The sequence below is a fragment of the Drosophila kikkawai genome, chromosome 3R (genome assembly GCF_030179895.1).
Source record: "Drosophila kikkawai strain 14028-0561.14 chromosome 3R, DkikHiC1v2, whole genome shotgun sequence".
NCBI classification, from domain to species: domain Eukaryota; kingdom Metazoa; phylum Arthropoda; class Insecta; order Diptera; family Drosophilidae; genus Drosophila; species Drosophila kikkawai.
Window position 1 is genome coordinate 31186476 of NC_091731.1, and position 11430 is coordinate 31197905.

The window sequence follows — 11430 nt, forward strand, 5'->3', positions numbered from 1 at the left end:
GGTCCCGGACCATCTGCGTAAGCAGATCATTGGCTTAGGCCGGCTCTGCTGGGGCTTCCATTACTAAGGCCTTTCCTAAAAAAAGGAATTTATAAGAAAATTAAACAATTATAATATATTCGATTTTATTTTAATTACGTTACACAGAGTAACTATTTTGTTGCTATTTTCTTTTGGCTCCGACATGGTGTCTTCATAACCTGTAGATCGATCGAACACAAGGTCATCGGAGGGGCTCTGAATTTTTTATAAATTTATCTAAAGGAAATCATTTTTATTTGTTTTTCTTAATTTAATAACAAATTGAACAAAAAATTGTTGGTGAAATATTTATTGGTGAAACAAGTACGAAACTTGGATACGTCGCAGCAAATCACCACTCTGGTTTAAGTCTGTGATTGGGGTTGTTGTCCGTGCTCTTCTTATAGTCGATGTAAAAAATACAAAATTTACATTTAAATTAAAGTGAAAAAAAAACGTTAATTTCAAATTCGAAAAAGCTTTTCTTAGCCAACTTTTATTAGATTAATAAATCCGACTGCTAATTGTCAATTAGCATGCGAAATTTAAATTACAAATGCAAATGCAGAAAATGTTGGCAGTAAAATTTTTACAATTTTATCTTATTTTATTTTGTTGAAGACAATTTATTTATCTAACATCGCGAATAGAAGACAAACAAAGAGAACCACAAACTGCAATGGATGATCAAACTATTCTGCGAGATGTTTTAGAGAAGTTCTACTCATGGAATATTTTTCTGTATTTTAAGTTCGTCGAGGTTGGACCTTTCATTTTCAAGCATTAGCTACACTGAAAATTATTTTCTGATATATCTGCACGCCCTTCAAATAGGTTTCCGCCAGTAAAAACTCGTCGTGATCATGCAGCAAAACCGGAGTGTGGTTCATGGGAGAGAAGCCCAGGGCTGGAATGCCCGCATGGCGGATGTAGCGACTATCTGTGCCGCCGGGGAATACTTGCAGGTTGATCGACAGACCCCTGAAAAAATAATCATAATAAATAACTAAAAATTGCCTTTAAAACAAGTCAAAACCAAAACCCACAGCTCATCCGTGGCACTCTTGAAAGCCAGCCAAAAAGGATTAGAAGCGTCCGTGGCCGTTGGTGGAATGTGTCCTTTGTGCCACTGCGATCCGAACTCAAACTCAATATCCCCGCCAGCCTCTGCACACCATTTGTGGAGCTGCCAAGAAGAGGTTTATTATACGTAAAGAATAAGGGTTAAACTCAGACCCACATTAGCCTCGAACTCGACGATATCCGTGTCCAAGGAAAGACGGCAATCAAAGGTGGCGGTCATATAGGGCGGCACCACATTGCTCTGGACTCCACCGTTTACGGTGGTCAGATTAATGGTGGTCACATCGCCAATCTGCAGCTTGGGATTGTCCTTCAAGCGTTGCACCTGAACAGCCCTGAGTTCCATCATCTTGCTTATTATATAGCTCAACTTTTCCCCTGCGGTATTTGGCATCAAGAGCAAACCATGTCCGGCGGATCCGCTGATTTTGAAAAATAAACCTGGTGAGGGGGACTCGAATTAGTACTGAGAACTATAGACTTTTAATTCTACTTACGTTTTACTGTTCGCTCGGCATAAAAAACAGGAAACTCGGCGGTGGGTGAAGCTATTCCTTCGTCCAAGCTAAACCCAATGTTGAGGGACCTAAATTCCTCGGACTTCACAAAGGGTTGCATTCCGTTTCTTCCGCCAACTTCTTCATCTAAAATGTCCAAGTATTTGCTTTAATATTATCTAGAGTATATTAATTCCTCTTACCTGGCACAAAGGATATGTGAATGGTTCTCTTCAACCTTAAGCCACTCTTTTTCAAAGCTCTTATAGCTGCCAGATATTGCATTCCCACACACTTCATATCCTGCGCTCCCCTGGCGAAAATTCGACCCTCTTCATCAATATCTGCTCCGAATGGAGGATGCGTCCAGTTTTCGGGAAATACGGGCACCACATCCATGTGGGAGTTAAGCAAAATGCTGGGTAACTCCGGCTCGAGACCCTCCCAGGTCAAAACCACCACGGGATTCTGCTCATTGAGTGGATAGAAAACCTTGATGGGCAGATTCAAGCCTTCAGCCTGTCGTTTTAGGAACTCAATGCAGGGTTCTAAAATATAGGATATAATTTATTAAAAAAATTAAATTTTAATTTGGTTAAATACCCACTGTAATCCGGTTCTGGATGCACACTTGGTATCCTCAGATACTCCCGAAAGTACTGAATCTCCGCATTGGTTTCCCAGTTCTTGGCGCTCATTGTGTGGCTTTCAGAGGTTCGGTCAAAACTAAATTTAAACCCAGGCAGACTACTGAATATATTCTATATCTTTACTTTGTTTATCAGCAGACAAAGGTTTTATCTCAAGGCATTTCGATCGTAAACACAAGCGATAGCTGCTGGGAAAGGTTTGACAAGACATCTCATTTTAATCAAGTCATGAACGCTTTTATTCATATTATAAAAGTTATCATGAAAAACTCCGAAAACCACAGAAGACTGGCAAGATTAACTAAGTGTTTGCTCATGACCTTCTTTATGACCTCAGAACTTTACAGTACTTATCTTAAAATAGGATATAGTCAATATCGTTTAAAAAGCATTTATTTTATACCTTCATTTACTGTAACAATATCAAGTAATAATCGCATTTAATTAAGCATAAACAAACAATTAAAGAACCATTAATAAAAAGACACCTAAACATTTGCCACATTGCTGATAATTTTCTGATATATCTGCACTCCTCTGAGATATGTATCCGCCGTAATGAATTCATCGTGATCATGGAGAAGCACGGGAGTGTTATTCATGGGTGAAAATCCCAAGGCAGGAATCCCAACTTGACGAATATATCTGCTGTCAGTGCCGCCAGTAAAAATTTCAGGCTTGATGGAAAGTCCCCTGAAAGATAGGAAATTTGAAAATAAACAAGATATCTGCTAAATATCATAGTAGAGAGTACTTACAGCTCATCGGTGGCTTCCTTGAAAGCTAACCAAAAGGGATTACTGTCATCGATGGCAGTGGGCAAAACTCTGGGTTGTTTTTGCTCATAGGTGATCTCTATGCCACCACCCACATCATCACACCATTTGTGGAGCTGTGGGAAAACAGAAAAATATAGAGATATATAGAAATAAGTCTCATATATCAGATTAACCCACATTCGCCTCAAATTCCTGATGATCCACATCCAAGGCTAGTCGACAATCAAAGCACACAGTCAGCAAAGGGGGCACCACATTGCTCTGAACTCCGCCATCAACGCGGGTCAAGTTAATGGTGGTCACATCCCCTATAACCAGTTCAGGATTATTCTGCAGCCTCTGGACCTGCAGTTTCCGGAAGCCCATCATCTTGCCAACTATGTAATTGAGTTTTTCTCCTGCGGTATTGGGCAGCAGAAGCGAGCCATGGCCGGCAGTGCCACTGATATGGAAATAGACACCTATAAGTGATAGTTATATATAATTAATATAAATATTTATAACTTTTTAAGATTATTTAACCCACGCCACACAGAACGCTCTGCATAGAAAACAGGAAACTCCTCGGAGGGTGATGCCAAACCCTCATCCATGCCAAAACCCACATTCAGTTTACGGAAATCCTCAGTATGCACAAATGGTCGCATTCCATGTCTTCCGCCCATTTCCTCATCTGAATGAGATATTTTTTAGAATAAATGTTTATGGTGAATAAAGAATCCTGTGACACTTACCCGCCACAAAGGATATGTGGATAGTTCTCTTGAATCTGGCACCATTCCTTTTTAGAGCCCTTAAAGCTGCCAGATACTGCATACCCACACACTTCATATCCTGTGTTCCTCTGGCAAAAATGCGACCCTCCTCATCGATATCTGCTCCAAAGGGAGGATGTGTCCAGTTTTCAGGGAACACGGGCACCACATCCATGTGGGAGTTGAGTAAAATGCTGGGTAACTCCGGCTCGAGACCCTCCCAGGTCAAAACCACCACGGGATTCTGTTCATTCGCTGGATAGTAGACCTCGAGGGGCAGTTCCAGTTGTTTAGCTTGACGTTTGAGAAAATCCAAGCATGGTTCTGGAGAGGTTATCATAGATTATCATCATTATATATTATTAAAACAAACTCATATTTAAGTGTAATCTTATCTGGTGTTTACACATTCTGTTGGAAATATAAACCAAGACCTTCAATATTCGTTAATAAAAAAAAAAAATCAGAAAATGTTTTCAAAAAGACATATCTGATTTTGTTGTCAAATAATTTCTACAAAGAATAAACTAAAATCCATCTCCTATCTAACAGATACTAACCGTAATCCGGATTGGGATGAACACTGGGGATGCGCAGATACTCGCGGAAGTACTGGATCTCCTCATCCGATTCCCATTTGCTGGCCATTTTGCTGGAACCCACTGGATACTATAATATAGCCTACGATCCGCTTTGATCGAGAGCTGACGGCGCACTGACTTGTGTTAGCTAGTGTCACTTCCATCTCCATTTGCCGTGCCCTACCGCCAGCAGTCCAGTAATAGACTTATCTCTCCACGATCGTAACGCCAACGCGCGCTACTGATAATTTTATCAAATTGAGCATGAGCGAGAATTTTGGATGGTGGCAAACGAGTTTACACCAATGTCGCTGGGGGGATTACTTGCCATGGAGTGGGTTATACAGTGGTTATTCAGGGGACAGTTTCAATTTAATAACATCATGAAGTATTGCGGTTATTGAGGGCCCTCTGTAGGCACACGGTGAGGCTTGTCCCCTCGCCGTTATCGTTGAAAATTCGTTTATAAATGTATTCTAAGGTGGGTCATTAGCTTGCATTATCTGTGTCGTTCACGTGAACCATGATCTCTAAAGCTAGAGTGCAACTTCGAATGCGAATACAAAATATACATACTTCATTTATTTGTTACATTTACAATTACATCCATACATCGTGGCGTGTATGTACATCAGAACTTAGGGATTCACTAGAAACTTATATGCGAAAATACCGAAACACGAGTCACGACGGGCTGCCTCAATCCTTGCGCTCGAACAGGACGGGGAATGGCTTGTCCTTCGGCGCCTGCAGCCAGTTGTCCTCCGAATACTTGACGTTGTTCTCAGTCTCGATCACGTGGAAGGTGTAGGCGTGGCGGCTCTTTTGGGAGCGATTTGGCTCGCTTTTGTGGACGACATTGCCATGGATGAGGATGCAGGTTCCTGGAAATGGGAAATATATTAATAAATAATAACTTATAAAGCTCCTTCTTTAACTCACCCTTGCTGACTTGCATTGGAGTAAAGCTGGACTGCGGATAGATGGGCGCCGCCCGGTCGTAGACCATCAGTTCGGTGGCCTCCTTGTCCGGATTGCGAAGGTACCTCCTGTGTACGCCGCTCTTGTGCGATCCCTTGATGAACTGCAGACAGCCATTCTGCAGAGTGCAGTCCTCGAGGGCCAGCCAGAAGCCCACCGCCGAGTTGGGATCGGTGTGCAGGAACCACGAGTCCTGGTGCGGGGTCACCTCCCCGCCCACACCCGGGTTCTTGTAGATGTACATGCTCTGGCAGACGGCAGGACGGTTGTAGTTCAGCTGCCAGCAGATCTCGCGAACCCTGTTGCTGAAGGTTATGGCATTGAAGACGGGATGCTCCACGTGCAGGGCATGGCCCACTTTGTTGAGGGCAATCATGGGATCCACAAGCAGCTGACCCTCCTCACCCACGGCTCCCTTCTCGAAGAAGTACCGCACCTTGTCGCCCGACTCCATAAAGTACAGCTCCTTGCCCTGGGCATCCTCAGCCTTAATGGTACTGAAGATCTTTCGGTTGGTCTGTGGCGCCTCCAGGCACAGAGCTCGTCCAGCCTGGAACAGGGAATCCACTTCCTCGGGGGTAAGGAAGTCCTCGATGACTATGTAGCCGTTCTCATTCAGCTGGAAGTAGGGAAGCGGGTGAAGGTCTCTGTTAATTCATTATTTAATCTGTGAGTGGAAGCTTATCGCCTGCGCCGTCTGGTCTGGCGGATCTCCGGACAGACATTGTCCAGCCGGACTCGGACTTTACAATCGGTGACTATGGGTATGTTATCGCACTAATTGACCGGCTATGTAATGGGCACGAGCTAATAATTATGAGGTCTAGGGGTATTTGGTATTTGGTTGATAGAAAATGCACTCTGGAAAAATGAGGTAAATGGGCATTTACTGCCCGGAATAAATGGCAACTGTGAAGTGATGCTTAAATAAAAGTAATATTCAAAATATAAACTGGTTAAGAAAAAAAGTGTTTTTAGATGCTAATAATATAAAAAAATATTAGTAAATATCTAGAAACCACTTCCTTAATTTCTTCTTTTTTATAACTATTTTTCCCCAGTGTACCTGTGCTCTTTGTTCACCTTTTCAAATTTTTGCTAATTAACAAATTCCTGTGCACGTCAAAACGTTAATTCTTTCTGACAAAAACCGAGAACCGTGCTCATTCATTGAAATCACTCAACGAAAAAATTGAAAATTTGTACACTTTGTTGTTTTCACTTTTCTAGCAGAGCATAATGGCCAAATAGGCTATAACAAAATACCCTCAAATGCCTTAATATTTAGGCCAAATATTGATTGTTGATTAATCCCCAAGAATTATTCATTTCCTGACAAAAGGGCAATACGATTTCGGTTTGGTAAACAAAAGATAATTATATATATCATCTTTGTTGTGGGTGCTCTCCCTCACTCTCCCGCTGACTCTCTAGTTCTTTGGTGTGTGGTTAAATTAAATAAATTTAAATTGCTTGAGCGAGAAGATTTAAAAATGAAAAGCGAGAGTAAAAATAGTCGCCGTGACTCAAAGGCCCAAAACCCACGAGCAAACGAGTCCCGAACGAGCACACCTGAACTGATTGAAGATTTTCTTTTGGGGGAGGAGTGGATCGGGTCAGCTGTCGATCTGTCGCTAAGAGATCGCCTACAAATACATCATACGCCGTGGGTGCCCACCCCACACAAGTAGGGTGTCTTGTTAAGACTTATGTGTGTGTGTGCGCGAGTGTGTCTTATGCCATTACAAGAGGCGTGTGCATGGAAAATTACCCCAGAGGGTCAGCCACTGCATTCATCACGTAGTATGCTACGAGTACTCGCATGTGTCATAACATGCTGTGCCAGCTGATTTTGTAATCGCTTTCAATTTGATAAAGCCGCTTGTTTGCGCTGTTTGCCTGTTTTGCATTAATTTCGTAATCCGTTTGTTAAATCACAGCTTTGTTGAACTAGAACTTGGGCTTGGCACAAAGAACTGGAATGTTTATTAAATTAAAATGTTTAAAACACTGAACCAATTGAACCAATTTAAGGTAGCATCTTCGAGAAATATACACAACTATATTCCATATTCCTAGATATACTAATAATATTTAACATTTTTTATGAATAATATTTTTTATATTTTTTTTAAATATTTTTAAATTAAAGACACCCCTTCAAATTTCCAGAGTTTTCTTCAGTTTAAATTATTTAATCACAAACTTCATCAGCTCCTTAGTTTCTCGTTCGATAAGAAATTTCCATTCATTTTATGCACAGTCTGAATATTTAATTTAAAACTAGCGGCTGCCTCTTGACAAAAACCAGTTGGTCAACCAACGAGTCTAGACCATAATTAAGCCACATTTTGTGACTGTAAATCACTATTATGAGCCCCACACTCCGTCCAGAAACAAGTCTGGTAATTGGAGTTCTTATTCTGTTTATTGTTTAACCAATTTGGTCAAAAGTCTACGGAATCCAAAAACATTTCCTCAATCGGCGAAGCTTCTTTGCTGCTTTGTCTGCTGCAAAACAAAAGAAATGCTTTTCCGCAGTTGAGTTTTCCGAGCCAACGAAATGTTTATGATTCCGTTGGTTGTAAATAAACCGATGACACTGCGGCACAACTCATCCCATACCAGGATCCGGATGACTAACTAAGAGTGCTACCAATAAATAATACCATAATTCCGAAATAGATTCACGTAAAGAGGCCAAAAGCCGATCAATGGAGCGATCAATCGATCGATCGAATAGTACCCACCTCGTCCAACAATTTGCTGTGCATCTTGGCTGTGTGTGTGTGGGTCTGTTGTTCTTTTGAGTTTTGGAAACTAATTAATAAAATTCTACTTTTATTTTCGATTTGAAAAAGGCGATCTGTCGAACTTTGTTTGGCTGCTTGCTGTGTTATAGAACGATTTTATTCCGCAGCGATCGAGAGAACGTTTCACACTGTTTGGCGTGTCTTTTGAAACTGATCGGTAGAGAAATTTTTGAAAAACGCTTGAAAATATCAGGCGGAAGTCAGAGCGGGAGAGGGCGATCGAAAGGGAAAGAGAGCTCCCACGCGACGCTTAACCGTTACATATTCTATATAAACATACACTCGGAGAAATTAATTGGTACAACGTTTTGTTTATATTTTAAATATTAAATAACGAAAAATATAATTAAAGTTATTTTCCCTTGTAGTAAAATGTACTAAATAAATATTATAATTTTTCCTATGAACTTTTTACATGTCTTGAAAATTATGTAATTAATTTTAAATGGCTGTGTTATAATTTATTAAGTGGCCCTATTTATATAAATATTGTTGATATATAAAACATTCATTTTTTCCCCATATCTTAATTATTATTATATGTATTATTACAACTATTCACTATTTTATTTTTTCTATATAATTTTTTTTAAGATATTTTTTTTGTAAGTTTTACCAACACATTTCTTTCTGTGTATGCTATCTCTCGCGCAATTCCTCGCTCTCACGCTGTTAGCTAACAGCGAACTGCTCTGTTAACGTTCAGCGCGTGTAGCTTCTCTGCTCTGCTGGTTTTATTCATATTTCTTGAGTTAGTTTGTTTCTTTATCAGCCTTAATGTGTGCCAGTCTAGCCATTGACTTTGATAAATAAATATGACTTTAGTTTGTCCACTGCGCTGGCACAATTTACTCTTCTGGTAAATTCTGGTCTTTAAATGAATTGTATATCAACTCTGGCCCGCACTTTTTCCATTGTATCTTTTACTCTAGGGACACGTGTGCCGGCTTTGATCACTGATCATCAGTCGGGGGGTCTTCTTCCCATATGTCTGCAACTTTTTGTTTATTCACAAACATATGCAGATATGTACATATGTACATATGTCTGGTATTTTCACTGAGCATGATTTGGTCATATGCATAGATGCACTTCTGTGAATTTCCCAATACACTTGGAAGAATTTAAGATACAAAATTGACTTGAATATGGTAAAATATACACTAAGAAATACAGTAAGTAAAATATTTTATAAAAACATAAAATTATTGCAATTTGGGGTGTTGAAATATTTGTATTAAATTTAATTTGCAAAAGTCTTATAAATTTAGTCAGAAGCTGGAAAAATCAATGAAAGAGCTATTTCCGACCTTATAAATTAAATATATTCTTAATCAGCATTAACAGGCAAGTCTTTCTTTCCATGTTGAAAAGAAAAACTAACTTTTTCAAATAGTTCAAAAATAGCCAAATATTTTATTTAATAGTATATGTCTTCCTAACATTTCCTGTACTTTATTTAAGGTAGCTAATATTTCTCCCAGTGTATTTAAGACCGTCTGTGTGTCAGTTAATTACCGTCTGTGCGTGGGCCGCTATTCGTTTGTATTTTTTTCTTCGTTGGACTTTTGTAACTACGATTGCCTCACCAGCTTTTCACGCTGCGCAAGAAATGTATGCAAAACTATTGTTGCTCTGCGGCTAATTGCAGATGCCTCAACAAAGCTGGGAGTCTAGGCTAATTTATAATTTTAATGTAATTACTTAGTTTTCGGAAGCTAACTTACTTTAGTCAGCCAATTAAGTGTGTAGGTTTAAAAGTTATTGCGAAAGATTAATCAAATTATTGTAGAAATTAACTTAAATTTAACTAAAAGATAACAGAATAAGCATTTATTTAAGATTTAATTGAAATACAAGTATTGACTTTAATTTGTTCGTTTATATATTTTTTATGTCTTATCGGAGGTCATTTAATAAATATTTCTATCTAATGTATTTATTATTAATTTCTAGATTAATATCAAACGAATTACTTTGGGCTAAGGGAGACTTTTATTTTATGTATTTATTTAATGTCAACATACATTTATAAATGTTAAAATTTTTAAAAATGTTCAATAGTAAAACATATTTTGTAAACCAATAATTTTGGCACTATAACCCCCTTTAGTAACTTAAATAATACAAGTTTCAGCTGACTGAGAAATGCAAATATGCTTCCTTATTTGATTTTCTCATAAGTATAGTTTCAAGCCTCAATGATTATTGATTTTGCTATAAATTTCCTTGACAACTTAATTCCGATCTTGTTGGCCGCAATGTAAATACACAAATATTTACACCTCTTCAATGCTGTGCCTGAGCCCGACAGTCAGCATATGCACAAACAAAGGCCTTAAGTGCCACTTTTTGACTGCACCTCCTCGACCCGGCCATTCGGCATTCATCATCATCCCACTAACCCAAAGGCAGCGACTGGTAACCAAGTAACCAAGTAACTGACTAACAACCAAAGCAAATGCCATAAAGAGTCGCCAAATGAAAATGGCAAAATGATAAATAAGCATGCAGGAAATTTATGCCAGCCAGCGAAAACAAATGGCATGTGGCTTTGACTTAGTACCGAGTACTAACTTTTGATGCTGCAGTCGCATTCGGATTCGCATTTATTGCAGCTTCACACAAGATTAATTACACGACCGTCGGCCATAAATAAGGCAGACAAATACAAGCAAATTACACAGAGAGAAATTGGTGAAGAAGCATTATATGTTGAGGAAAATCATTGAACTTGATAAGGAATATTAAGGGGTTTGTGTTTCATATAAAATAAAATAGAGGTTAGTTATTAATGAGGTTGATATGGAAAAAATGCGTTTAAGAATTTATCTTAAAAATTTATTTATATTAAATAATAATTCTTATTAATCATAAAAAAAATTTTATATGATGTTAAAAACTAATATACGTCTTGCTTAGGTTTATAAACATATTTAAATCTTCGTAAAATGAATTATTAATAAACAAAAACTATATTTTTAGTCGGAAAATATTGTTCAAATTTATAACCAATTTCTTTTACGTTTTTTTTCCCAGTGCACTTGCAAATACAAAGCATAAAAGTAAGTGCATGTTGTAAAATTCAAATTAGAAACCATTGCAGAGAGGCATCGGCATCCACATCCACATTCACAACCAAGTCCACATCATCAAGATTCGCGGTGACCTTGAGGCGCCGAAGAAGAAGACGCAGGAGATGGGGGCGTGAGGTGTTCAGGTGGGAAGGGGGCAGCAAGGTGTTCGCAGGTGAACAATCAAGTCATAAAC

At 38.9% G+C, this 11430-nt stretch overlaps 3 protein-coding genes across 3 annotated transcripts; all 3 read right to left on the bottom strand.

The window, feature by feature from the left end:
• Nucleotides 1-607: 607 nt before the first annotated feature.
• LOC108077622 (aminoacylase-1-like) lies at nt 608-2314 on the bottom strand. The gene is made up of 6 exons (XM_017171030.3): nt 2209-2314; nt 1805-2149; nt 1602-1748; nt 1262-1545; nt 1068-1207; nt 608-1002 (listed from the first exon to the last, which is right to left on the bottom strand). Exons 1-6 carry the CDS (start codon nt 2297-2299, stop codon nt 798-800), a joined length of 1212 nt encoding a protein of 403 aa, XP_017026519.1. The 5' UTR covers nt 2300-2314; the 3' UTR covers nt 608-797.
• Nucleotides 2315-2626: 312 nt separating this feature from the next.
• Nucleotides 2627-4681, bottom strand: LOC108077830 (aminoacylase-1B). Its single transcript, XM_017171356.3, has 6 exons — nt 4346-4681; nt 3765-4109; nt 3557-3703; nt 3208-3491; nt 3010-3143; nt 2627-2944 (listed from the first exon to the last, which is right to left on the bottom strand). The coding sequence occupies exons 1-6, from the start codon at nt 4431-4433 to the stop codon at nt 2740-2742; spliced, it is 1203 nt and encodes a 400-aa protein (XP_017026845.1). The 5' UTR covers nt 4434-4681; the 3' UTR covers nt 2627-2739.
• A 245-nt stretch (nt 4682-4926) lies between these two features.
• On the bottom strand, nt 4927-8292 carry Phyhd1 (Phytanoyl-CoA dioxygenase domain containing 1). The gene is made up of 3 exons (XM_017171357.2): nt 8098-8292; nt 5309-5966; nt 4927-5250 (listed from the first exon to the last, which is right to left on the bottom strand). Exons 1-3 carry the CDS (start codon nt 8119-8121, stop codon nt 5066-5068), a joined length of 867 nt encoding a protein of 288 aa, XP_017026846.1. The 5' UTR covers nt 8122-8292; the 3' UTR covers nt 4927-5065.
• Nucleotides 8293-11430: the final 3138 nt, after the last annotated feature.